This window comes from Prosopis cineraria, unplaced genomic scaffold (assembly GCF_029017545.1).
Source record: "Prosopis cineraria cultivar Desert tree isolate PC_DT_omini unplaced genomic scaffold, ASM2901754v1 PC109, whole genome shotgun sequence".
Lineage (NCBI taxonomy): Eukaryota > Viridiplantae > Streptophyta > Magnoliopsida > Fabales > Fabaceae > Prosopis > Prosopis cineraria.
In genome coordinates this window covers 29,834-57,621 of record NW_026555436.1, presented here as the reverse complement: position 1 = coordinate 57,621, position 27,788 = coordinate 29,834, and the positions used below count along the sequence as shown (strand labels likewise).

Genomic DNA, 27,788 nt, shown 5'->3' with positions numbered 1-27,788 from the left:
GTTCTCTGAAATAATGCTTTTTTATTAGTAATTGTTAAATATAATGTGCGATATGTGATTAAAAAAATGTATGATATTTAATTAGAAACAATTTAGTATTTTTAAATTTATATTTTGGTATTTGATCTTTCTAAATAATTATTTTCAAGACCTCTTCAATAAATATTCAGTCCTTTGTCATAATTTCCCCCAAGTTAAACGCAGAGTCTGTGTTACATACAAATAAATATTTATATAACTTTATCAGATCCAAATATGAATATTTGCTAGCTCCAAATCAGTTCAAGTTATGAGAGGATTTGAGCCTCGACTCTTTCACCGCAGCCCGTGGCACTTTAATTCTCAACTGAACTTCATTTGAAATACAAGCAGGCAGGCGTTCAGCTCAATGTCGACCCTAACAGCAAGCGCTTCATGATAATAATCTACTTTCGTAGGTTTCATCTTCATGATAACAATGCACAATCAACAAATGCTAGTAAATTTTGTCTACATTCAGCAATTGCGTCGTCACTCACGGGCTCTTGGAGGAATGAGCATCATCTTTCACCAGTTAAATGCCAAAACAAGCCGTTAAACTCGAGACCATATGAATGAAGTCATCGTTATATGAAGAAAGAGACGCTTTAACAACAGAATGATTGGCCACTAAATTTACTCTTGCTGTACATTGATCCCTCCTGACAAATTTATCATCTGTACAACGTAACCAACCCTATTCAAGAATAAAGCAATGCTATCTGCAACTTTGATTGTCACCTTATTTACACGCATGTAGCAATGCACTTTTGCTCTCTGCATCTGCCATCAAAACTTGCAAGCTCCATAGAAATGTTTCTGCCAACTACCAAGAAGTTCTTCAGCTATCTCTAGAGCCTGTACAAATTCAGAGACCCAATAAAAATGGCAGGGTCCTGCGTTACTCAATTCTTCATCTCATGGGTGAGTTTAAAAGTATTCTAGACTGTGCTTACTAAAGAAGATACCAAAACCCGGTTGATCTAAACAGAGAACCTCTTTTTTCTTCCCTGTCAATTTTTATTTTTCCGGCCACCTTCACTCACCGTTCATTCAGATTTAAAATAACTATCATCAATCGACAATTGGTCAAATGCATCAAAATTTGCCCTTAAACCAACAAACTGACTACTTAGTCGTGCACAACCAGCATTTGGCCACCTGCAACTTCCATTTGGAATACGCAGTGGGCATAGAGCTTCACACACTCGAAAAATAGGATTGTTTGCATGATCATCATCCTCTGTAACTGCTACTGAAACAGACAGATCCTTCTTGTCATCATGTGATGTGCTATCCGAATGCTTTCTGCTGGAAGGGCGCATAGCAGTTTGTGCTGACACCACTAAATCGCTTTCAATATCAAAAACACAATCGCCATTGTCAGATAACTGAAACTTACACCCCAATGACTGAATAGCTCGTTTCATGGCCACATTCTCTTTGCTTGTTTTCTTGGTCATGTTCATAGCTGACCATCTTAACTGTTTCTCATTTCGTAGTTCTGAACTCAATGCGTCCATGGCAATTTCAATTTCTTTGGCTTTCCTCTCTGCCATTTCTTTAGCCTGTTACACGTTCCAAATGGCAAAAGAATTTACTCCAAGAAGGAAATCCAGACAAAACAACAGTTCAATTCAATTGGGACTGTGCAAAACCAAAAACAGGTTGTTCTCATAATTCGTTAGCTCACGAACATGCACCAGAGATTACAAGGAAAAACACTAAGCTAGACCTGACCTACGAAAAGATAGGTGGCCCAAAGCCCCAAACCAATCAAGAGACATAAGCATGACAGTCATGATTTTCAATAGAACTGATCTCCCTACATGTGTCTTTATGAGTGACTTATCTTACCTATCTTTTAAAGACTTGGTCCAGGGAAAAAAGTTTTGTTATGTTACCAAATTAAGGATGTCAAGCATAGCATAGTGTGTTAAAATGACTACATGACCATCATAACTGATGGGGATGAGAAAGGAAGGAATTTTTAGATAAGATGTATTAAATAACAAGTCAGACAACTAAAAATAAAATGTTCACCTTCTGCATCTCAGAGTATTTCAGAAACATTTGTCTACATTCTGCTTCAATTTCAACAGAAGCTTGTGCTTCTTCTGGACAAGCCCAGCGAAGATGAAATTGGGGCCAGAGTGTTGGGGCTAAAGCTGCTGCTGGGGGCAAGATAGGACCATTGTGCTTCAATGGATCATAATAGAGATTAAAATGCACATGAGATTTTCCTTCAGAACCACGTAAGTCAGCCAAGTATGCCCACAAACATCCACAAGCGTCAAAAACATTGCATTGCTGCCTTTCCTTCTCACTGGATGAAAAATGCAATCAAAACAACATACTATTTCTACGAAATCAAGCAACAATACAACAATTACAATTAACTTTTATGTGCATCCTAAATTTTTCCAAGACCAGCGTAATCCTTCTACTAGAAAGTTCAGGATAGATAAGATTTTACACACTCATAAAAGCAAAGGAACATGTACGGACAGTGGATTTCAAGATTGGACTCTTCATATGGTGACTAATAACCACAAAACCAATAAGTTCAGCTCCGTGGTACTGATATCATACTTGTCCCTAGGACTGAAGAATCATAGCTCAAATCTCAATCGAAGTCAAATTAATCAAAAAATGCCCATCAATCGCATAAATGCCTAATGGTCAGACTTTATAATTAACTGTCAATTAGAGCACATCACCAAAATTAGGAACAAAGACAGGTTACACAAAACCAATCCCAGATTCCTGTAATCATAAACTGAGCAAAGAGACATTGGAGAACCAAACACTTAAAAGTCTCAAATAACATTGCCAGTTGGTGACAGCCATCATAGGCCACCATACTTGTAACTGAAATTTGATTTTGTTGAACAGAAAAAACTAAGATCTGATTTCACTTGAGTGGGTTGTTTTTCATCAAAAAACATTGTTTCACAATGCAAAAGCCTTCTGTCAGAAAAGTTCGCATCATCTATAATAATGTCTATTTTCTGGATCCAGAATTATATATCTCATTATCCAACCCATCTAGCCATCTCAGCAATCAGCACCTTTTTTAAGTATAATATGTTATCTACTGATTGCCCAACATATGTTCAAATGGGAGGGGTCAAGCCTAAAAAATATGCCAAAGACCATAACCATTCCTGGAAAAGCAAATCGCTCAAAAACCAATACCTATTACAGAAGAAGTTTCCAAATCGACAAGAAAGAACACAGTCTAGGAAGTCCACCAGGAAAGCCTGTATCATGAAATAGTGCAAGTAATCAGTGGGCAAAGCCATCGATCAGATAAGAAATATTCGTATCTATGGACATCAGAAAAATCAGACATGGAAGATTGATGTGTACCGAGGAGAACTCAAAAGCAAAAGGATACATCCGCAGCAGTTGTGAAACACAATCAACCCACTGAAGAGAAACATACAGCAGATCATTAGCTAGATTACATGAAGACCAGAGTATGGACATCAGTGTTATGATGTTCAAAGCCACGACCACCAACAGTTAAAGCATGAAGAGGAGACCTATAGACATTATGGTACCTAGAGACAACCTGCGTCAATCAAATGATGCCTAGATGTTATAAAAGAAACAAACCTGCAAAAGAATGGGAGAGTAGTGGTTTGAAGTCTGTGCATGAGAAGGGGAAGATTGAGATGTGAATGATGACTGACGCATGGGTGGTGAAGGGCAACTTCCAGTGGAAGACTGTCTAGTCAACTCAAAAGTCATGTTGCCACTTCCAGAGACTGGGGGCATTCCCATACGATCTGAAAATGGATGACCAAATGCTAGCCAGTCTTTTTCAACAAGTGCCTGCATAAGGAAGAAACTTTTGAAGCACAACAGAGAGTCATTGCTGTAGATTCCACATGACACGCATGAAAAGAAGTGATTTGTCCATCAAGTCAAATGTAGAACTAGAATGAGTTTAACCAGAAAAAAACGGTTAAAATGTGGAAGGACTGTTTCCTTATCATACCTTGTCATATATACATAATAGAAGCCGTTTATTACACCATCTTTTCCATATTTGAGAAACATCCAAAGTGCTTGTTTGGTAAATTGGTGAGTAAGATGCTCGTAGTCATCCAAACCAAAAGGTACCAATGACACCTTTGGATGGCATCTTGTAAACCCCCCTTCTCCCCCCCAAAAAAAACGTGGGGATTTCAATCCCAAAGCCTTAGCTGTGATGACTTTTATAAAATACCAATTGTAAATCAAACACGGGAATTTTAGATATTGAAGAAAAGCAATAGGAGAGTGAGAAACATGACAGCACAGTGTGATATCTTGTTACTTTCTTGAGAAGACCAATCATGACATATATAGAACAGAAGGAGACAACAGCCTGTCCCGTGACCCCAAATGATGCAATGGAAACAAACAAGTGTCTCAGATTTAGTCAACTTCAATGTCTGTTAAATGGGAAAATATGAACATTTGAAAATAAAGCAAAAATTAGGACGAAAATTATGATTAAGAGGCTATATCACATGTTAAAACATGGAGATTGTTATGTCATTGTAATTGTGACATTTTATAGTTTAGTTATATTCAGAATTAAGAGAAATAGCCATTATGGTAGTTATAGATATAGCTGTTGGGTAGTTATGAGGATTAGAAGCCTATATATACTTGAGATGCAATTGTAATCCTTATGCTATGTTAGTCTAATGAGAATCATCTCACTATTCTCTCTCTCTCTCTCTCTCTCTTTTCTCTCAACCTCTCTGAATTCTCTCTTCCTTCTATTCTTCTCTACCCTGTTTCTCCTCTCTTCCCCCCCCCCCTCTCTTTTCCATATTATCATTCTATAACAGAAACATAACATGGTAAAACGGAGGTTCTATAGCATGTGACATTTTGACAGAAACCTTAGTATTTGTATTTTCTACTTGAGCGTCCTACAGTATACCATGACATCCCATATACTTGGGAATTTAAGATAATAGTATACCAAATAACTCGTTAATGGAAAAGTAATAGAAGTCATTACCTGAAACCCTGTGAATGTGCGGTAGTATGGATCAAGTAACAAATTAGCAAGAGAAACCAACTGACTCGTTCTATCCCAGCCATCACTGATTGAAGGACAGTAATATTTTAAATACAAATTCAATTTGACTATGGACAGCAAACTGAAAAATACACCATTATGTGTACCTGCAATGTACAAGAACAGAAGCCTTTTCCATATCAAGGCGAGCAGCAATCCAAGCAGCCCCAGCTAAGACATTTGAACGTGTAGTAGCCACCCACTGTCCCCAAGAGTAGATACTGAAGTAGACATACTACTTAGATTGCCTCCACCCCATGTTGACCCACCATGTCTCTATAAAGAGACCCCATACATACACATATAGTTGGTAAAACCCATACAAAAATCATCCAGCTCATAATAAATAAGATAATGTTGCTGAAGTTCAATAGAATAGCATAAAAATGCCATTCATTGAAATTATGGCCAAAACAAAGAATAAATAGAACCCACAAAAAAAAAAAAAGAATTGGTAGAAAAACTTTACAAACAAAAAAATCATGCTTGGGATAAGAAAAATAGCATTAAAAATGTCATTTATTTATATTCTGGCCAAAATGAAGTTAAGCTAGCATTTTCCCCCATAAAAATTATGAGCAAGATGAATCTCACAAACATCAACTGTCGACAAGTCATTATCTGGAACAAATTACTGGTTCATAACATATTTTCAGCATGGAATTCTTCACACAACTAAACAATCATATTGAAGATAATTTAAGAATCACGTGCACAGCAATTCACATATTTTCAGAAGAGATATTAATATTTTAGTCACATAAAAGGATGACTCATGGAAGAAATCTGATAAAATTAATGCATATGTCAGGGTCCATGGTTATCCTTCTGATATCAACCATAACTACAAATGTTTCAATTTCAATCCTGCAATGTGTAAACCCCTCGTTCAATTGGAAAAATCCAGTACAAGAACCCTTGTAACCAATGACTCCAAATCAATCCATTTTCATTTCCTAGTGCTACTCAATACACCAACCAAGGACACAAATAACTGAACGTTTCTAAGATTATTAGACTGACCAAAAAAGATGACATTCCATCCGATGATGCTTTTCCATGAGTGTCCAGGTATTCTCTCAGCCGAGCCAAGCTGTCTCTCATTGCATGGATGTTGTCTATGCCAAAAAAAATTACCTGATGACAAAATAGAAGACAGATGTTTAGAATATGTGGCTAAATTCGTGGCTAAAAGAAATCATACATGGACAATTCAAGACTTCCACAGACCTCACACTGAAAGTAATTTGAAGATGATTCTGAACCACCTCCCATGGCCCCATTAGCTAAAGCATTTTTCCTCGGTCTTGCATCAGCTATATATAGCTTCCTAAAAGAAGAAAGAACAAGTCAAATTAATTGCCTATGAAGTTACTGAAAGCATGACCACCTGGAAATACCACCTACTATACTGTCAGTGATAAAATAAACTCTTGGTAAGATGGCACAAGAAGATTCAACGTAAACAAGGTTTATAATGATCTTCAGTATTGATTGATACAGAAAGTAACTTAATCAGCAAACCCTCACAAATTAACATCCAATGCAATACTCCCTCCATTCAGAATTATACACCCCAAATTCGTTAATTAACAGCATTTAAATTTACACATTCTTTCCATGTTTACCCTTATTTAGTAGGGTCTCAATTAGAAAACTTTATTAATTATGCCCCCAAATTAAGGCAATTTTTGGAAAAACCTTATTAATTACACCTTGAAAGACCCAAAATGCATCATATTTTTTCACATGGTACTTAAGAAAAAGTGTCTTATAATACTAAAGAAAGGGAGTATTTACCAAGTCTAGGTGAAAGGCAGACATGTGATAGTTTTGCTCATGTTACTAGGAGAAACATACTGATAAACATGGGAATGATATAAGCATAACACGCTATAACATTATGAAGGAAGCTACAATCTTGCCTGCGTGAGCCATCACTAAGCTTGCCACATAATCCAGCCACAAGCTTTTCATCTGCATTGCTGCAGGTAAATACAAAAAAGCAAATGACTATTTATAAAGCAAAAATCCCATTATCAAACACTAATTGTTGTATGTATCATCGCTACTACTCATAGTCCTTTAAAAAATAGCCAGAGTTTGGTCCTCTAAACTTCCACCAAAAAACAAAGACCCTTTTTTCACTTCGCATTGACAGGGTAGGTTTGATTAAATAGACTTCAGTACCTCCTCATATTCATCATGAGACCAACTAAAGGTTGGGATGAACGTGCAAGAACTGCTCCCGTATCTAAAAGTTGTCATTTGCATTAAGGCAATAATCTTGAATTGAGACACCAAAATGTAAAATAATTAACAGAAAACAAGACCAAAAATAAGCACCAAATTGTCAGCTAAAGGAAATAGTAGAACCAAGACTCCATATATACCTGGATGGCACCATGAAACTACAGGAACCCGACATCTACCACGAAAGGTGGAAGCTTGTTGCACTTCATCATCACTAGCATCAGGACCATGTAAGGTTATCAAACAAAAGGTTCAGTAGAATAAACCTTGGAAAAAATAGAACATTTGTATCTCAATAATATACCTTATGGTCTTTGGTACAATCAAAGAAAAAGGATAACTAGGGCACACATTGTAGTTAGAGTTCACTTTACTTATTCTCCACAAGTCATTTGACAAGGTAAAGGACCCACTTTCAATCATATTGATTGAAGCACGGTAATAGCGTTTTCCAAGAAGCCGGAAATACTCATCTAGTAGGCGCACTTTTGGGCTAGAGTTAGTAAACCTAGAAGGTCCACACACAAATGCATAAAGATCCCAAAGTACAGCTGGCTTTGTACTTCTTAGTAAGGCATCAAATATGACACGCCTCTGTAAAATTTAATAACAAAAATTAAATCTGATACATGAAGGAATAAAATGACAGCATCCATTCATATCTTCACAACACAATCTTAACAAGTAAAAACAATTTACCAATCTAAGCTCACTTAACTATTTCTTCAGGAATCGTTTTATGATTATCATAACAACTAACTTTACCATAAGAGTTTAGTTACACTATAAAGAAATGAAAATTATTGATCATTTGAGCAACTATGCCACCCATGCACGATAGTTAGATGTTCATATTCTTAAAATTCGAAATGAATGTTCAGGGGCTGAAACTCGTTCAATCCGTATGAGGTCAGAAACTAGGGCTTTATAATTCTAGCATATTGAAACAGCAACCCTACTGTCAGGTAAGAAACTAGGGCATGCATCTCATTCAATGCATCTAAGATGGGTTGAGTGTATGTTGCAATGGCACATTTTGAAGCACAAATAGCTAAAAGTTTGGCATGTGAAGACAGAAGATGTCATGAGAGTTCCTATGCTTTTAAATTTACATGCAAAGCCAAGTGGTGGGGTACATAATTGTACATCCACACAGTATGTATGCACCATTTGTAGAGAATAAAGGCTAGAAATAATGCATTCAAGGTAAAAAAAAAAAAAATACAATCTTATAAATTCCATGATTACCAACCCAGTAGAATTACCTGTTTTGTACGAGGCCTGAAACCAAAAACTATAATTCTCATATCTTTTCCTACATAGAAGAGAAAAATAAATTATCAGATAAAGCCTTCAAAGAATCAAGTAAAACATTAAAAAGACGATAGAATATAATAGGAAGACTAGGGGTGCGGATGTTGCAAGGATTTGCAAAGGTGCGCATTATTTGCAGTATTATGGTCCTTTTTACCAGAGATCATTAGTCAATGACCAGAGTTTTACATTGAAGATTTTAAAACCATGAAAGTTCTTTGGGATAAAACAGTTTTCCTAGGTTTGTCCTGGGCCTCTACAAGACTAAGATCGTTTAAGGGTTATATATGTGTCTCAATAGTGAAAAATTGAAGGCTTTTTGAGCTGATGTATTCTTTCATCTAGTTTTTTTCCCAGTTTGTCATGTGCATTGTATTTCTCTGTTCCTCCAATAATTTATTTTTATCACAAGTAATATCAAGGTAACAAACCAAAACTGGCAGAAGTTCAGGGATAAATAACCATCTTTTTCTGCACTATGAAGTGGATCAGGAGATTTTGAATGAGCTGTTTGGCTTTTTTTCCCCCCCAAAAGAGTTGGGTATGTTCAGCTGACCATTAGGCTATTCTAGCCATCAAGTTTGTGGGTTCAAGGAGGCAAAAGGTGAATGTAGTTCTTTGGTAGTGTGCTGTTCTTGCTGGTTGCAGGGCATTTGTCTGGAGCAGAATGTAAGAATTAAAATAACCAAAGGTTTCTTCTGCCACATCATTGGGAGAGGATTATTTTACATTCTCGATGTATGTTTCCGTGAAGCGTTTCTTTTTTATGGTTTTTTTTTTTGGGGGGTGTTTTCTCGTGGCTCTTTGGAGGAATTGAATGGATTTCTTGAATCATTGAGTTTGAGTTGTTTCAGTATCTTTTATATTCTCTCTTCTCACTGACGAATTCTATTTTAAATAAATAATAGAAGAAGAAGAAGAAGAAGAGCAGACCTAAAAACTAATCTGAAACTCAAAGATGAATGGTAGAAAAATAAACTATCCAATTATAAATACCCTAACAAATAAATCTTTATTATTCGAACACCATTATAACAAAATTCCCTCCACCAATTGCCAAAGTTCTAACTTTGGGCATATTGTAAATCTCATTAATGTCGGCTTACTTTTAACTGTTTAACGTTCATGTAGATTATTTGTTGCGGGGAGAGAGAATTTCAAAGATTACTTTGACAATATCTGCCCTACGGTAAGAACCATCTTGACAAGGTGATAATCTCATAAAAGATTAGCTTTTCACTCATTGTTAGCCACCACCATATTCACCCATCCAACTAATTTTAACTGCAACATAATATAATCAGAGTGGAAATCAATATAAATTTGCAGCAAGCCATAACTTGTAACACCTCCAAATTCTAATTAATTAAAAGATCCTTCTTCCATTTTATTGTTCTGATGAACATACAAGCATTATATTGGGCCAATCTAATCCATAAACATCATGTAAAGTCATTTTCTTCTACACTCTCAAGCTGCAACTTCTCCATGGAATAATAATTCTCAGTTCTAGGCAAGCATTGGGTCAGTACCAACTCTTCAAAGCAATTTCACATGAATTGTGATTTTCGTCACAATGAAGAGGCCCAATTTTATGGTGCTGTGCATGTTTAGAAAGCCTTTGGCATATTTTGTTGAAAGAAATGCTCAAATTTCTAAGGACTCTCATGGGGTAGGAACCATATAATTTCTTAAGAGCTCAGTCAATACTTTTTTTTACAATGTTACTATGTCCAACATGCAAAGGGATTGCTCAACTATGTCGAATCTTTGACCCTATTTGGAAGTATTCTTTCTCTATGCTCATTTGGAGGATGTTTTGCATAGTAGTCTCAATATTACAAGAATGAAAAGGAAACTTTTATCTAGAGAAACTTATTTGAGAGCATACCAATAACCTGGAGCAGTCTTTGCGGGGTTGCCTTGTCTATTTGACGATTAGCTGACAGCATCTTTACAGCCTACAAGTAAATGGCGTGATAGGTTTTAAATCAAGTAAAAATAGAATACAAACACAATAAAAGGAGGAACCAACATGGAATATGATGCATAAATAGATCGTCCGGTTGAAATTTGAAAAACACATCATAGATATTGTTTAAAAGATTACAAAAATTAATTAGGAAAAATGATAATATGAACATCCATTCCCGTGGCTCTGCTTTTATGAACAAATAAACCAGTAGCAAAATTAATCTCATGTCAAGAAGTTCAAAGCAAAATAAATAAATGAACAATACAAAATAAAGCAAAATATTAGGCTCCCATTTTCCATGTATCAGCCAATTGAGGCAAGCATGTTGCAATCATGCCAGTGTTGCATGAAGATGTACCTAGAAGTATGACTATGAGTAGGAGGACTGTAATCCTTCTGTAGCCAATAAGGAAACTGTGATTGATATAATTAAAGAAAATAGTGACACAAGGAAACACCAACTATGTACGAGAAAAAAAGCAACAAAAGCAATCTAATAAATTGGATAAATCCAAAAAGGCATGAAAGTAGATAATAGAATAAATCCCACCGATGTCCATAGGGGTCTGGCTAGATTATATTTGATACCTCTTTTGTTCTAAAACTTACAGTCCGCTCCCTTGACATTTTGATATGTGTGCGCGTGCGTGCGTGTGTTGCAAAAACCTCCCATCCGATCCAATAGAAAAAGATAACTTTTTAAGCAATTTGAGACTATGATTTTGTTCTTGAAACAACGGAAACAATAATAAAATAATTTTATCATTGAAAGAAATAAATATGGTAAAAAATTAACATTGCTGATAGAAAATAAATTGGAAAGAAGCCAGGTGAAAGAGATCATGTCTAATTTAGCCACACCTTAAGAAAAGTTAGTGTAATTTACTCTACATAATATGAACCTGAAGCAGAACAAACTCTATCAAAAGGTACACACAAGATTAGTCCAAAATGTATCTACAACTTGTGATAAAGCGCTTCACAACACATCAAATTAACAACTCAGATGTTAATCGATCCATCTTTGTTTATACTAGGCAAATCTATTTGACTGTACATATTGAAATAGGCTAAAAAGGAGAGACAATTCTGCTCAATGTAACTTAGCATATGCAAAAAAACACAAACCATGTAAACAAAGTAAATACATCTATAGAATAATTAACACGTTTGAAAACTTACTATCTTGTTAAACTTCTCAACCGTTGCAAGTGGAATTGTTCCCAGGGCAATAATATTTCTAGTTCGATCACTCTAGAAAAAGTAACAGAGCACATCAGAAGTCATTACTCAGCACAGTAAACATACAGACAAAAATCTGGTACCTGCAGACAACCGTAGAAACATATAAAAGCAAACAAATTCAGCCACAGCTGCTCATAAACTGAATATTTCTTATATTTAACCCGGATTTTCATGCTTTGATAAAGGGGAACACCATGAGAGAATGGAAAAATAGAATCGTAAGTCACATCCTAATTACATTTGATAGAGCCCCCAAATGCTAAACTATTCAAACAGAAAACCAGCACCACAACACTACCAACAGAGATGAATGGGTAGAATTATGCAACATAGTGACTAAATGAAAGAGGAAAACATGGCAGAAAATAGAGCACAAGGGAATTCTATCATAATTGGGGTGCCTCATTGGGAAGCAATAGGGAAACAGTATAATTATAATTAAGGGTAGGTCAAATCCAATTACTACGGCGAATTAATTAGAATGAGTCAGTTGTACAATATGAGGCACAATCCTAGGATTGATTAGCTCTTATTTATGATGCATAAAGATGTATATAAATACCTAGGCTACCATGTCCTATTCAGAGTGGACATTCAATTCATTTATAGTTCATAGGAGTTCTGCAATCAGCCATCATTGCTAATTCCTTTGCTGTTGACACTGTACAAGGCCCATAGAGCCCAGAGGCTTTACTTTTAATTAAAGTTTTATTATATTATCTGCCCTAGTTATGTACTGATTATTTTTTGCTATCTCGTTGCTGATACTTAGGGATTTAGATTGATTTATTTCCTGGTCTGATGCGCCACATGTATCTCGGCAAAATACTAGAAGATTATCTAGGTCTTATGTTTTCCTATAAGTGCATGCTCCTTTCTTGAATAATACACTTCTAGCATCAGAATTTCTTCTTGGTATCAGAGAGGCTATGATCCAATTTGGGTTAGGCTGCACAATGAGGGCCAGGGTCTCTTTGACGGGAAACAACTCCAACCTGCCAATTCCACTAGCCATGAACCACCAAGCACAACCAATGCCAGTTCTGCAATTACCATCCATCTATTGAATGGGCAAAATTACATTCATTGGGCTGCCGGAGTAAGACTCTATGTAACAGAAAAAGGAAAGTTTGACCATCTAAGTGGAGCAACAGCAAAGCCCTCTACAACAGACAAGTTTGCGGCCTAGGAAGCTGATGACTCTCTAGTTCAGTCATGGCTCGTGAATTCAACAACCTTGGAAATTAGTGCCAGCTTTGCTCTCTTCCAATCAGCCTATGGGGTGTGGAAGGCAGCAAAGGACATGCTTGCACCTATCAAGAACAGAGCTACTATTCTTGAAACTGAAGGAGCTCTTCATAATCTAAAGAAAGGTACATTAATTACGACTCAGTATTACACTAATCTGGTTGTCTATAGTAGTTAGATACCTATGAGACTCATGAGTGGTGATGCACTCAAGATGCTGCCTGCTATTTGAAGATGATAGCATGCTGCGTCAACGTCAACATGGATGTCCACTATTGACTTATCAGAGAAGAAAGGGGAGGAAGTTAGACTTAGTTATGCAAAATTAAATTAATTTTAATTTAATTAATTCATTTTCAATTTAGTTGGCTAAATAAGTGGATCAACTTTTGATCATGTTTAGTTTGTTTGAGTCAGTTATTATCCCAGATATGTTGGAATGTTTTCTTATTATTCATTTATTTTTTTGGTGTAATTCTTGCAATATAAATGGGCTAGCTTCTATCATAGCTAGACATTCAGAAAAAAAAAAAAAAACTATTTCCTTGGAGATTCTCCTACTCTGGCTATTAAATATTTTTAGAGTGAGATTCTTGCTCTAATTAATTTAATAGATTTATTTGCTTTCCTTATCATTCTTAGTTCTTAACAATTTGTATCCAAGCCACATTCGATCAACATGGTGAGCGCACGCTCCGGGTAACAAAACCATCAATCCCAACGCCACTTCCTCTAATAACCCCCTACGCAATGAATTTGTTGTCAATCCATTTTCAAAAGGCCCATTAACAGCAATTGCTTCCAAATTAGAGACACTTGATTTGTTGAAAGAGAAGATAGAGGCCCTTGAGGCTTCTACAATGAGTAGAGGCAAGCGAACCATGGAGAGCCACTATAGGCGCTCACACTAGGAAGATGATTGTGAAGATGACTATAACCAAAAGGGCCCACATCCACCCTATACAAAAGTTAAATTTCCAAAATTTAGTGGAAGAGATCCTCAAGGATGGACTTTGAAGGCTAAAAATTTTTTTCGGTATTATCAAACACCGGAAGATTTGAAAGTAGACGTCGCTTCAATGAGTCTAGAAGGAGATGCTTTGGATTTATTCTTATAGGTAAATTTAGAACGCACCTTGTTGTACTGGGATGAGTTGGTCAAGACATTACAAGAGCACTATGGGCCTCCTGAATATCAAAATCCGAATGAGCACCTTGTGACCATCAAGCAAACCGGATCAGTACAGGAATACTGTCAAGAATTTGCTAGGCAGGTAGCACGAGTTCGCAACTAGCCAGAGCACTGCCTCTTAGGTATTTTTCTAGGTGGCCTCAAGGAAGAATTAAAAGCTGATGTACACATTCAAAAACCTAGAATAGTGTCTAAAGCTACAAGTTTGGCCCTGGAATTTGAGAAAAAGGCTCAAAATCCGCATAGGACTAGGCCCAATTCGTCATACTCTCAAAATCACCCAAATCAGTCCCAATTTGCAAGTGATTTCCGTGATTCCAGAGACTCCAATTCACTGGCTTCGTCTATGTATCCCTCCCGACCAGCTTCTTCGGCCTCAATCACTCCTAAATACTCCTTAATAGCTGCGACAATCTCTCCTGAAGATGCAGAACGTCAAAACCAACGAGATAAGGGTCTGTGCTTTTGGTGTAGGGCTATCTTCTAACCTGGGCATCGCTGCAATGCTTCTTTTTCTTTGCTGGAAATTTCTGAAGAAGGTGAAGAAATTCTACCCCCTCTACCCAAGGAAGCCGAGATAGAAATGGAGCCAGAGGAGGCCGAAATCTCATTTAATGCGATTCTGGACAGCATTCGGCAACCACAATGAAACTTCAAGGCATGCTCAAGGGTTGTACTGTCCTGATTTTACTTGATAGCAGCTCCATGCACAATTTCATCTCAGACGCAGTGGTATCTGAATTGCAACTCCCCGTGCGGACGGTTCCAACTTTTGGAGTTCAAATTGGTAATGGTAGTAGAGTGAAATGCCATCAGGTTTGCCCAAAGTTTGAGGTAACAATTTCTGATTTAACTATTTAGCAAGATTTCTACCCTTTCTCCTTAGGTGGCTCTAATTTGGTATTAGGTATTAAATGGTTGGCATCACTGAACACTATGCAAACTAACTGGAACAAAATGTTTATGATTTTTTGGCTAAATGGGAAGAAATATAAGCTGCAAGACCTACCGACTAGCAATGATATTTCTATCCATCTCTATAGAATGCTTCTTACTCAAGAATCAAATGAGAAGGACGCATCAAGACACTTGAATATTGACAGAATTTTTCATGATTTTGCTGATGTCTTTTCTGAGCCAGGGTGCCTGCCAACACCCCGAGATCATTACCATGCCATCAAGCTATCCCAAATGCTACACCTCCTGATCTACAGCCATATCGTTACCCTCATTACTAGAAGGATGAGATTGAAGCTCAAATTGAGAGCTTGCTACAATGTGGATTTATATGACCTAGCACCAGTCCATTTGCCAATCCTGTGCTACTAGTTGGTAAAAAAGATGGTTCGTGGTGCCTCTGCATTGACTATAGGCGTCTTAATCAAATCACCATACTAGATAAGTACCCTATTCCCAATATTAATGAACTTTTAGATGAGTTGCATGGGGCTGTCTACTTTTCAAAAATTGATTTATGGTCTGGATATCATCAAATTCGTGTTCTACTGGAGGATTTACATAAAACAGCTTTTCGCACTCACTCAGGCCATTATGAATTCTTAGTTATGCCATTTGGTTTAACTAACGCACCAGTTACTTTCCAATCTATTATGAATGACTTATTCAGGCCATATTTACGAAAATTCGTGTTGGTATTTTTTGATGACATCTTAGTGTACAGTGCTTCCCCACAACAGCATTTACATCCTCACCAATTCCCAGCAACGAATGATGCTAAAGCTTCTTCCTTTCAATTTTACCATCATATACAAAGCAGGAAAGGACAATACAGCAGCTGATCCACTATCACGAAGGCCTCAACATGCTGATTTTTTCCAGATTGTCATCCCTTTAGCAGATGCCTTACAGCAACTCCCTACAGCATTAATGACAGACCCTAAAACCAAAGCTATTGTGGATGCATTACAAACAAATCCACAATCTCACCCAGATCATAGCTTGGTGGAAGGCATATTATATTTCAAGGGACAACTTGTGGTTCCAAATGATGCTCAATTACAAGCTAAATTTTTGGAAGAAGCACATGCGACTCTAACGGGTGGTCATGGAGGGTTCCTAAAGACCTTGAAGCGATTAGGATCAAGTGTGCATTGGCGAGGTACGAAAATAGATGTTAAACATTTTGTACAAAGATGCTTAATTTGTCAACAACATAAATATGAAACTCTTACTCCTGCTGGACTCCTTAACCCACTCCCTATTCCGGAGCAAATTTGGGAGGACATATCTCTTGACTTTATCACAGGGCTCCCAAAGTCTAGAGGTTTTGATGTTATCTTGATGGTGATTGATCGGCTCAGTAAATACAGCCATTTCATTGCTCTATCACACCCTTATTCTGGAAAAACTGTGGCTGGTTAATTTTGCCAAGAGATTGTACGGTTGCATGGTATTCCTCAGTCAATCGTTTTAGATTGTGACTCCATTTTTCTAAGTGCTTTTTGGCAAGAACTCTTCCGCTTGAGCCAAACATGCTTAAACATGATTACAGCTTATCACCCACAACCTGATGGCCAAACCGAGGTAGTAAATCGCTATTTGGAGACCTATTTACGATGCTTTGCTCATGAGCAACTTAAATTATGGAGTAAATTTCTCTGCTGGGCTGAATTCTCATTTAACACCAGCTTTCACTCCTCAGCAAACACTACTCCATTTAAATTGGTTTATGGGCGTAATCATCCTCCTTTATGCCCTTATGTAAAGGGAGAAACATTAGTTGCAGATTTAGAGGAGCAACTGGAGCAGCGTGACGCCATGCTCTAAGTACTACATGATAACTTAAAGAAAGCACAAGTAGATCAGCATAGGCGGGACCTTCAATTCCAACCAGGGGATGCAGTTTTTTTACATCTTCAACCTTATCGCCAAAAGTCCTTAGCTAGACGTAAGAATGAAAAATTGTCCCCGGATTTTTTGGACCTTATATAGTTGTGAGGCACATTGGAACAGTTGCTTATGAGCTTGACTTGCCTCCTAAGTCTAAGGTGCACCCTATTTTTCATGTCTCCATACTTCGACCTGCTCATGGGCAGCAACCATCTTCACCACCAGCACCTTTACCTCTTTCTGCAAATCTGGAGCTCCTCCTTACTCCCTTAAAGGTATTGAATCATCGCTGGACACCAGGAGGTATTCTGGAAATTTTAATTCAATGGGATCACCATCCACTTGAAGATACAAGCTAGGAAGACTATGATTTACTAGCCATTCAATTCCCCACTTTTCGACTTGAGGACAAGTCTATTTTTTAAGGGGGGTACTAATAGCATGTTGCGTCAACGTTAACATGGATCTCCACTATTGACTTATCAGAGAAGAAAAGGGAGGAAGTTAGAGCCAGTTATGCATAATTAAATTGATTTTAATTCATTTTCAGTTTAGTTGGCTAAATAAGTGGATCAACTTTTGATCATGTTTAGTTTGTTTGAGTCAATTTCTATTTGAGTCAGTTATTATCCCAAATATTTTGGGATATTTTCTTATTATTCATTTATTATTTTGGTGTAATTCCTGCATTATAAATGGGCTAGCTTCTATCATAGCTAGACATTCAAAAAATAAAATAATATTTCCCTTGGAGATTCTCCTACTCTGGCTATTAAATATTTTTAGAGTGAGATTCTTGCTCTAATTAATTTAATAGATTTATTTGCTTTCCTTATCATTCTTAGTTCTTAACAGAAGATCAAGGAAGAACAATGCATTTTCAAATTCTTGCTAGGAATTGATACGACCTTTGATGATGTTCAGAATGAATCATGAGCACTGAACCTCTACCGTCACTAAGAGAAGTGTTCTTTGCTGTGAAGCATGGAGAGAGCCAAAAGAAGCTACTCTTTAATAAACAACCCATAGTAGATGATACAGCTTCAAATGCACTTGCATCTAAAGGTGTCCATAATGGTGAAGGGAGAGGAAAGAAGAGCAACAAATGGTGTGATCATTGTAAAAAAACTGGTCATACCAAAGATATATGTTGGAAGATCCATGATAAGCCACCCAACCACAAAGGGAGAGGAAAATCTGAAAAAAGAGCCTTCATTGTTGCCACAGATGAGAGATCAGATAATGACACACTCAATAAGGAGGAAGTCAAAATTCTGAGAAAGATGCTGGAAAAACATGACCAAGGCCAACCACTAAGGTTCATCATAAAGATACATGGATTGTTGATTTCAGAGCCAACCACAGATCATATGATACGTAATATTAATCTGATTAAAGATCTCAGGCCTTGTACTTCCAACATGTTTATTAAGGTTGCTGATGGGAAATTTCTCAAAGTTCAAAGGATTGGTACAGCCTATTTGTCTAACGGTTTGATGCTTGAGAATGTTTTATATGCACCTGAGTTAAAATGTAGTCCCGTATCTGTTAGTCAAGTGACTCCTTCTCAACATTGCCATGTTGATTTTCTCCCTAAACTTTGTGTTTTTTAGGACATGGAGTTGGGGAAGATGATTGACACTGCTGAGATGTTGGAGGGACTCTACTGTTTGACAAAGCAGCAAGATAAACAAGTCAATTCAATCAGTTTCACTGTGGCATCTTTAGATCAGCTTACAAATAAAGAAGTGTAATTATGACACTACAGGTTAGGCCACCCTAATTTCAATTACATGTCCAAATTATTTCCAAATTCTATGAATAAAAGTGATTTTCCCTTGATTTGTGACATTCACAAAAAATACCTACAATCTTCATCTTCATAAACCCTCTGAATTTTTCTCCCTCATTCACAGTGACATATGGGAGACTTTCATGTATTCCTCCTCTATCTCATGCAAAGTGGTTTGTCACGTTTATAGATTATCATACTTGCCTAACTTGGGTATTTTTATGAAAGAAAAATCTGACCTTGTACATCTCCTTATGAACTTTCATGCCATGATCAAAAATCAATTTCAAACCACCATTAAAGTGCTTCGTAATGACAATGGAAGGGAATATACAAGCTTTGCTTTACAAAATTTCCTCACCAAAAATGGAATCATTCATCAAATGAGTTGTGTTAATGTAACATCTCAAAATTTTAAGACTTGGATTTATAAAAATAAAATAAAATAAAATATATATAATTAAATTAAAATTTAGAATAATTTGATAGAGGTCCAGAGTTTGAATTTTACTAAGCAAAAGTTTGATTTTATTTAATTTTTAACTATGGAAAAAATTACCAAAGTTGACCCGAGCTTTTGTGCAATAATAAAAAAAATGTTGGACCCTTTCTTGTAATTTGCCCCAAAATGTTTTAGTATCAGTTTTTAAGAGTGAAAGCACGCAGAAAACGCAGAACAAAGAAAAATAAGGAACCGAACACGTGAGAGAGAGAGAGAGAGAGGAAGAAGAAAGGAGAAAGAGAGGGAGTTAGGCTTAGATCTAGGAGTCTTTGCGACCGTTGCGAGCTTGGCTACACGATAGGTAAACTCCCTACTTCAATCCTCTTCTCTTTCTCTTGATTTTCTTCAATTTTTAGAAGAGGAAATTTTTGGATTTTGATCTCAAAGGCTTTATTCTTGTAAGCTTTTGTTTCTTTGAATCCTAGGGAGCATGTTTTGAGTTTCTATATAGTGATCTAATATTTTGAGTGGATAATTGGATGAAAAGAGGTGTTTTGGGAACAAATTAAACCCTGAGAGATTGGGTTTTGCTCCTCAATGGCTTAAGCCTATTGATTTAGTTATAATTTTGTTATTTGAGCCCAATAAGATTTAAATTAAGGTTTGATTTTTATTATAAGGGCTAATGGTGAAAGTTGGTGGCACTAAGTAAAGGTTTTTAATTGATTAAAAATTATATAAATTGGAAATTAGCCTAGTGATGGCTAATAAATGGTTTTGGTGGTTAAGTGATACTATGTAAATGGTTGGTGTAATATATGGACCATTGGGATGGATTATGGCTCATAGACCCAAGTTGTGTGGTATGAGTTATAGTCTTCATTAATGCTATTTGACATGATAAGTGATGTGGATCACTTCTATGTTGTAGGAATTGTTGGTGGAATTTGTTCGGAAGTTAAGGAACAAGCCGAGTCTTATTTTGTACAAGAGGAACCCTTTTGGTACCAAAGGGTTGAGGTAACAGGGGAATTTATATTTCTTATTACTTTGTTTTAGCTATTTTTGAATAAATATTACTAGCTATCATACATTACATGTTTTAAAAGATTAAATGTACTTTATAAGGGGTTATGGGGTATTACTTTGATTACAGTGCAAATATGTTTTTTTTAATTGTTTAATAATAATGTTTTTATGGAAACGAGATTTATAAATGTTATACTACTTTAGAGTGTTGAATGGTCAATACTCAGGAAAGGTAGACAAGAGTAAAAGGCATGATCTCGGTGGGAGTTCACTAATGAGAAGGAGTGGATTTTTGATATTCTATGGCACACTGTCAGTACTTAGTGTTGTCTTACGCATTGTGGGCTCAGTGCACTAAAGTGGTTAGAGTATTGAGTATTCGACACCTCTCAGTGGGGGAGGGAATTCGACATATGAAGTGTGAGGTTGAGTGCCTAGGCCAAGGTAGCCCTGACATGAAGAGTAAGTCGGGCTGGCTCTGAGAAGGAGTTAGCTTTGACTGCTCAGGATTCACATCAAAGGGGCATAGCGGTTCGGTAGATTAGATCATGTCTTAGATTTTGTTTTGTGCCTGTGGAGGTACAAGTAGATACCTGCGAGTTAAAGAGTGCCAGGGGCATTTTGTTGCTCATGAAAGGCCATACCGGCCTATGTCATGCATTCATACATTTTAAATGACTAAATTATATACTATGTTGAATTTATTATTTGTTTATTTGATTATGGCTTACTTTGTAATAATCAATGTAGATTTCTCTGTTACTGAGACTGTGGTTGTCTCACCCCTTTCTTTTCAATATTCTAGGTCTAGACGAAGGATCCAGTGGTGGACGGGGGAAGGAGCAAAGCTAGGGGTTTGCTTGTGATTTGTAAAGAACTGCAACCCCTTTCTTTTGAGCAAATATATTATAATGTATTTAGGATGAGGGTGCCAGTAGGATATGATTATGTATGTGTGAGTGAATATGTGTGGATTGTGTGCTTGTGTATGAATTTTTGTCTGTTTGTAGACTTGTGGCTAGGAAACTTGATTATGGTGTGTGATTTTGATGGATTTACTTAGTAGACCAAGTTTCTATTACAAGTAGATATTTATTTTGATATATATATATATATGTGATTCTATAAGCAAATGCAAAGTGGTTGCATTGCGAATGGTGTGCTATGGGCAAGCATACACCTTGGATAGAGAGAGTAGGTGCGTGGGCCCCACAAGGAGCTCTGAGCCAAGTGAAAATATTTAGCATATGTATTTATATAAATACATGGTATTTGGATTGATTTGTGACCACTCTTGTATGATTTGTGCATTTTGGTGATAGGGTCCATTTTGAGAAATGGCACCCGGGTGGTCAAATTTTAATGTATGAGAGTTTTCCATCATTTGAATGTTCTATCAGGTGTTTTTAGTCTTATTTGACGTGTCCAAAGTGTTCCTACAGTTTTGTGACCATTAAGATGAGATTTGGACAATTTTGAAAATGGTTTTTACCAAAAAGCTGCACTTTTGCATCCGAGTGTCCAAATCTTAATCCGACCGTTAGATTTCTCTAAAATTTGGGTCACAAGTAAAACCTTTTATAAGCTTCGTGTGGGATTTGGAATCATGTCGATCGGATATCGGATAAAGAAACGGCGCACTCCGGAATTTGGTCTGGAGGTGCTGTCATGAGAGCTACAGTAGTAATATTATAACCTGCACAAAATTCAATCCGTCCGTTGGATCTTTTCAAAATTTGATATGTTAATAGTATTCTTAAAAAGTGACATGTGGGCTTTAGAATCACTCCGATCGGAGGTCGGATGATGAAATGGTGCACTCCGGAAGTTGGTCTGGAAGTGCTGTCATGACAGCTTTTTCATGACAGCAAAAGTGACCAAATTTATAACATGTCCAATTTTTAATTCGACCGTTGAATCTTTTTGAAATTTGGTACACTTATAGTACCCTTTGAATGTGACGTGTGAGCTTTAAAATTTCTTCGATCGGAGATCGGAAGACAGAACGGTGCCTCCCTGAAGTTGACTCGGGAGGGCTGCTGTCATGACAGCATATTTTTACCCTTCTTTCGTCTAACTTGCTTCCGTGCGCTATAGGTAGAACCTATAAAATTTTTTAAAGTCTTTAAATATTTAATTTGCAATTGTGTATTTGTTTAGTGATTTAAATGGTTTGTTTCCTAAGTTGGTTTTAGAATTAATTCCTTAACCACACTTAGTATATTTGAATTGTGTGATTTTTGGATAACACTCGGGGCAAGTGTTACAATTAACACACCTCAACAAAATGGCACAGCATAAAGGAAAAACCAGCACCTCTTAGAGGTAACCAATGCTCACATTAACCCATAAAATTCCTAAATATTATTGGGGAAAAGCAATCCTCACAGCTGCACATTTAATCAACACATTGCCCTAAAAAAGCCTACAATTTCAAACACCTCTCCAACTTCTCTCTAAGAATTACCCCACCACACTTGAAAAATCACTTACCTAAACATGTTTTTGGCTGTCTCGCTTATGTACACAATGGCAATGATGGCAAACTTCACCCTAGAGCCTTCAAATGCATTTTCTTGGGCTACTCCTCCACACAAAAGGGATATAAATGTTATTCTCCATCCCTTAAAATTTTTTTTCCCACTCTTAATGTTAATTGTGTAGAAACTCAGGCCTTTTATTCTCGTCCTTCCATTTAGGGGGAGAGTGCTCATGAATGGGACAATGATCAGCAACCAAACAGCCCTAAATTTCCCGTGACAGCCTCTCCACGTCAATCTGACCCTATCCTGGACCTTCTGCCTCTTCACCCTACAGCTGAACCCATCTTTGAAACACTGGTACCTGAAATACTTCTGGACAGTCTGAAACAGCACCTGCCAGTCCTGAAATAGTGCCCAACAACAATACACAGGACGTAACTGATCATGGTACTGCAGAAACTGATGAAACGAAAGTAATGGAAGACAATTTGAGACTGGTGTGTCCCTCTAACTATCAGCAGCATCATGATTCAACCTCAACTTCAACTCTGGATGACCTTGGGTGGCCAATTGCACTAAGAAAGGGGGCAAGAAAATGCACTATGCACCTGTTAGTAATTTTGTCTCTTATGATAGACTATCACCATGTATGCAAAGTTTTGTTGCAAGACTTGCAGAAGAAAAATTACACCCTAGCTATCAAGAGCCAATTTCTTATCCGAGTTGGAGGGAGGCTATTCATGATGAGTTAGCAGCTCTAGTAACAAATAAGACCTAGCAAATTACCAAGTTACCTGAAGGGAAAGAAGATCGTAGGGTGCAAGTAGGTGTTCACTAAGAAATATAATCTGGACAGAACTCTTAATGAGTATAAAGCTCGACTTGTTGCAAGAGGTTACTCACAAATATATGGTATTGATTACCAAGAAACATTTGCCCTTGTAGCAAAATTAAACATCATCCAAGTGCTCTTGTCCATGGTTGCAAGTTGTGACTAGCCCCTACATCAACTAGATGTAAAGAATGCATTCCTCAATGGTGACTTGAAGAAGGAAGTGTACATGGAAGTTCTTGAAGGACTATCCAAACATAAGAAGCCAGGTATGATTTGCAAACTATATAAATCCATATATCTCACCGAGAATGTGGTTTGATAGGCTCATGTAAGTAGTTAAAAACTTGGGATATGTTCAATGCCAAACAGATCACACGCTATTTGTGAGACACTCAAGAAAAAAGGCAATACTTATAGCCTATGTTGATGATATTGTGCTGATTGGTGATGATCTAGTAGAAATACAAAGACTAAAGAAGTCACTTGAAACTGAGTTTGAAGTTAAAGACTTCGGAGGCCTTTGATACTATCTTGGAATGGAAGTAGCTAGATCCAACCAAGGCATTATGATGTCACAAAGGAAGTATACTCTTGACTTGTTGAAAGAAGCAGGAATGTTGGGAGCTAAGCCAGCCAAGACACTTATGGAATCCTCATGCAAACTTGACATCAAGAGAGATGACAATGAAGAGGAAGAATCAACCCCTAATAACAAAGAAGACTTAGTCCCAGTTGATGCTGGAAGGTACAAAAGACTAGCAGGTAAGCTCATATATCTCTCTCACACTCGCCCAGACATTAGCTTCGTTGTTGTGATGGTGAGTAGATTCACTAATGATCCACAGGAGAAGTATATGCAAGCTGTGAATAGAACTTTAAAATATCTCAAGATGACTCCTAGGAGAGGAATTTATTTTGCTAAAGGCAATTCTAGAGGAATTGAAGTGTATACAAATGCTGATTGTGGGGGTTCTCGCCTTGATAGAAGGTCCATCTCAAGTTATTGTACCATTGTATGGGGAAATCTACTGACTTGGAGAAGCAAGAAGCAATTTGTTGTATCTAGAGGTAGTGCTGAATCTAAACTACGAGCCTTGGCTCATGGAGTATGTGAAGGGATGTGGTTGCTCAGACTTCTAAAGGAGTTGAAACTAGAAGCTAACTCACCTATTAAATTAAGGTGTGATAGTAAGTTTGCCATTGGAATGGCGGAGAATCCAGTACACGTTGAGAGGACTAAGCATGTTGAACTTGACAAGCATTTTATCAAAGAGAAGATGGACATAGGGATCATTAATCTAGCATATACACCAGCACATTTACAGATAATAGACTTCTTCACCAAGCCGCTAGCAAGAACTTTGAAGAATTTCAAGGCAAGGTGGGAATAATAGATATCTATTCACCAACTTGAGAGGGAGTGGTAACACCGTACAAGGCCCATAGGGCCTAAAGGCTTTACTTTTAATTAGGGTTTTATTACATTATCTTACCTAGTCATTTAGTGATTATTTTTCACTATTTGTTGCTGATATTTAGGGATTTAGATTGATTTATTTCCTGATCTGATACGCCTCACATATCTCAGCCAGATCCTAAAAGATTATCTAGGTTTTATGTTTTCCTACAAGTGTATGCTCCTTTCTCTTGAATAATACACCTCTGGCATCAGCATTTCTTCATGGGTGTTGTGAATTCAGCCTTCATTGCAGCTTCTTTTCTTCTTTTTTAAGGGGGAAAAAAGGAAATAGTCCAGTTTTCAAATTTATTCTTGGTCTCTAAAGCTTTTCATTCTCCCAAAATAACTTACCGAGAATTTTAGACAAACACTATTATGTTTATCACCTTACGAGTGCATGGGTAATTCTAAATCACAACTCTATGTCCTCTCCTAAATCATAATGCCTAATCAAAATCTAATTTTCAGATGATGAAATATAATGTGAAGGACGACCACGACGACCACAACAACAAACAATCTTATCACACTAAGTAAGGTTGGCTACATGGATTTAATGACACCATTATGCTTTATTAATAAATCTTTGGATATATTATTAACCAAAAGATCTCTTTTAATAACTTCATTGAGTGTTCTCTTTGGCCTACCTTTACCCCTCTTCACAAAACTTAAAATTGTTTGTTTCACCCTCCTTGCCAATGCCTCCAACAACCTCCTTTGTACATGTTCAAACTATCAAAAACAATTTTCTACCATTTTCTCCTTAATAGATTCCATACCAACTCTTTCTTGCATATGATCCTTACAAATCTTATCTTTTCTTGTATGCCCACACATCTATCCCACCATTCTCATCTATACCACCCTAACTTTATATTCTTGTTAATCTTTTAAAGTCTAATATTAACTACCATATAATATAGTTGCTCTTAGGGCAGAAAGATAAAACTTTCCTTTAAACTTATTTAAAGGACTTACCAGAAAAATAAGACGAAAATTTGTGACCATCAACGTGCCAGCATCATCTGAATTAATAAGAACAACACCATGTCCCTAAACACAAACATCATGTGCAGATAAATACAATAAATTTACTTAGAATAAATGTAAATTAAAACAGTAGGACTAGAATCAGAACTTTCACCATTTGAATGACCAGCCATTTATAAAATTTATAAAAATATTGATAAAATGTAGATTGTAGATAAACATTAGAGGGGATGTTCCCTAAGGATTTGTTTCTTGGGTATATCTTCATCCAAATTCTTGCGAGATAAGCTTTCTCTAGAGTAAAGTGCTTAAAATTTTTTATCCACTCGCTAATAACTTCTGACTTCTTTGTCATGCTCTTCAGACTGGATTTATTTTTCCATTTTCTTTTCCCTGTGTCGTCATGGATCACGAAGTTTTGTCACTTCAAATTTGACTCGTTATGTATCCAAGAAATAAGGTTCTTTTGGGTAATTCAATCATGCTATTGAGTTAGTGATTTATAATATGGTATCTGGAACAATTTACCCACTGTAACATTACGTGACAGATTCATTGAACCGACTCTAATTAAGGATTATTATCTACTAAGTTGCCCAATTTTCTTTGGACGTTTTAATGTATTAACAGACAAGTCATTGCACTTAAGACAGCAGCCGTATAAGGGGGTGGGGAGTAAATTAAAACCAATATCCAGATTACCGTATTCTGTCAAGGCTCACAATAATGAACTGAAGCAAGTCGTTAGTTACAAGACGGAAATTGGGGACACTCAATCAGCTATTATTTAAAAGACAAATTACCCAATCAACGTGTTATTACAGGGTGCACATGTCAAATTCAGCATTTACGCTGAGTGCCAGGTGACATGAGGCTATATATGTTTACTCTATGCAACCCCAAAAACGCCACACGAGAGGTCAAAATCACGCTCACCATTCTTTGCACTACCGTTAAATTCCAAATATTTTGCAGAATCTGCCCGGTGATCGTGCTACACAGAGCAAAGAAAGTAATGCAACAAACAGAGAGCGTACAGAAAAAGGAAAAAAAGGTGATATAATTGCCGCGTAAAGAGTAAAAAGCAGTTCATACCTGGGCTATGACGTTTTCTTCCTCAAACAAGAAATCCAAATTGCCATGCGAAACGTATCGTGAACCGGGCTGCAGATAAATTCACACGAAAACAGAGAAGAATGAAAACAAATAAATCCGGAATGTAGAGAAGAAAAGGAAAGACGTGAATTGGAAAAAACAAATAGGGGGAAACCTGAAACTTGGTCCATTGGAGGGCATCCCATGTACCGGTGCCCTCCATCTTGGAGGAGTCAGAGGCATCCCTAAGAGAAGTTGATCGAGTGTTGCGTGGCTTCGGTGCCGCCATGGCGGCGAAGAGGAACCCACGGCGATGAGTATGAAATGCGACTCCGTCTCCAGAGAGAGCGCGCGGCGAAGGCTCACCTGCCGTTCAAAGAATGGGATCCTCTTTTCATGATCTGTTAGCCTGTTTAACGCCTTAGAAATTTTGGCCAACATTGTATATTTATTTTACATTGTCTGATTTTTTTTTTTTA

General features: G+C 37.0%; 1 protein-coding gene across 1 annotated transcript; it reads right to left on the bottom strand.

Moving 5' to 3' along the window:
* Positions 1-154: 154 nt before the first annotated feature.
* LOC129295421 (phosphatidylinositol-3-phosphatase myotubularin-1-like) lies at positions 155-27,711 on the bottom strand. The gene is given in 20 exon segments (XM_054933943.1): positions 155-1,586; positions 2,062-2,344; positions 3,217-3,281; positions 3,391-3,450; positions 3,640-3,858; positions 5,045-5,129; positions 5,212-5,284; positions 5,287-5,380; positions 6,128-6,241; positions 6,335-6,434; positions 7,030-7,089; positions 7,295-7,358; positions 7,498-7,571; positions 7,662-7,951; positions 8,623-8,672; positions 10,563-10,632; positions 11,829-11,900; positions 26,203-26,277; positions 27,310-27,378; positions 27,485-27,711. Coding segments are annotated over 20 exon segments (2,550 nt in total). The 5' UTR covers positions 27,599-27,711; the 3' UTR covers positions 155-1,067.
* Positions 27,712-27,788: the final 77 nt, after the last annotated feature.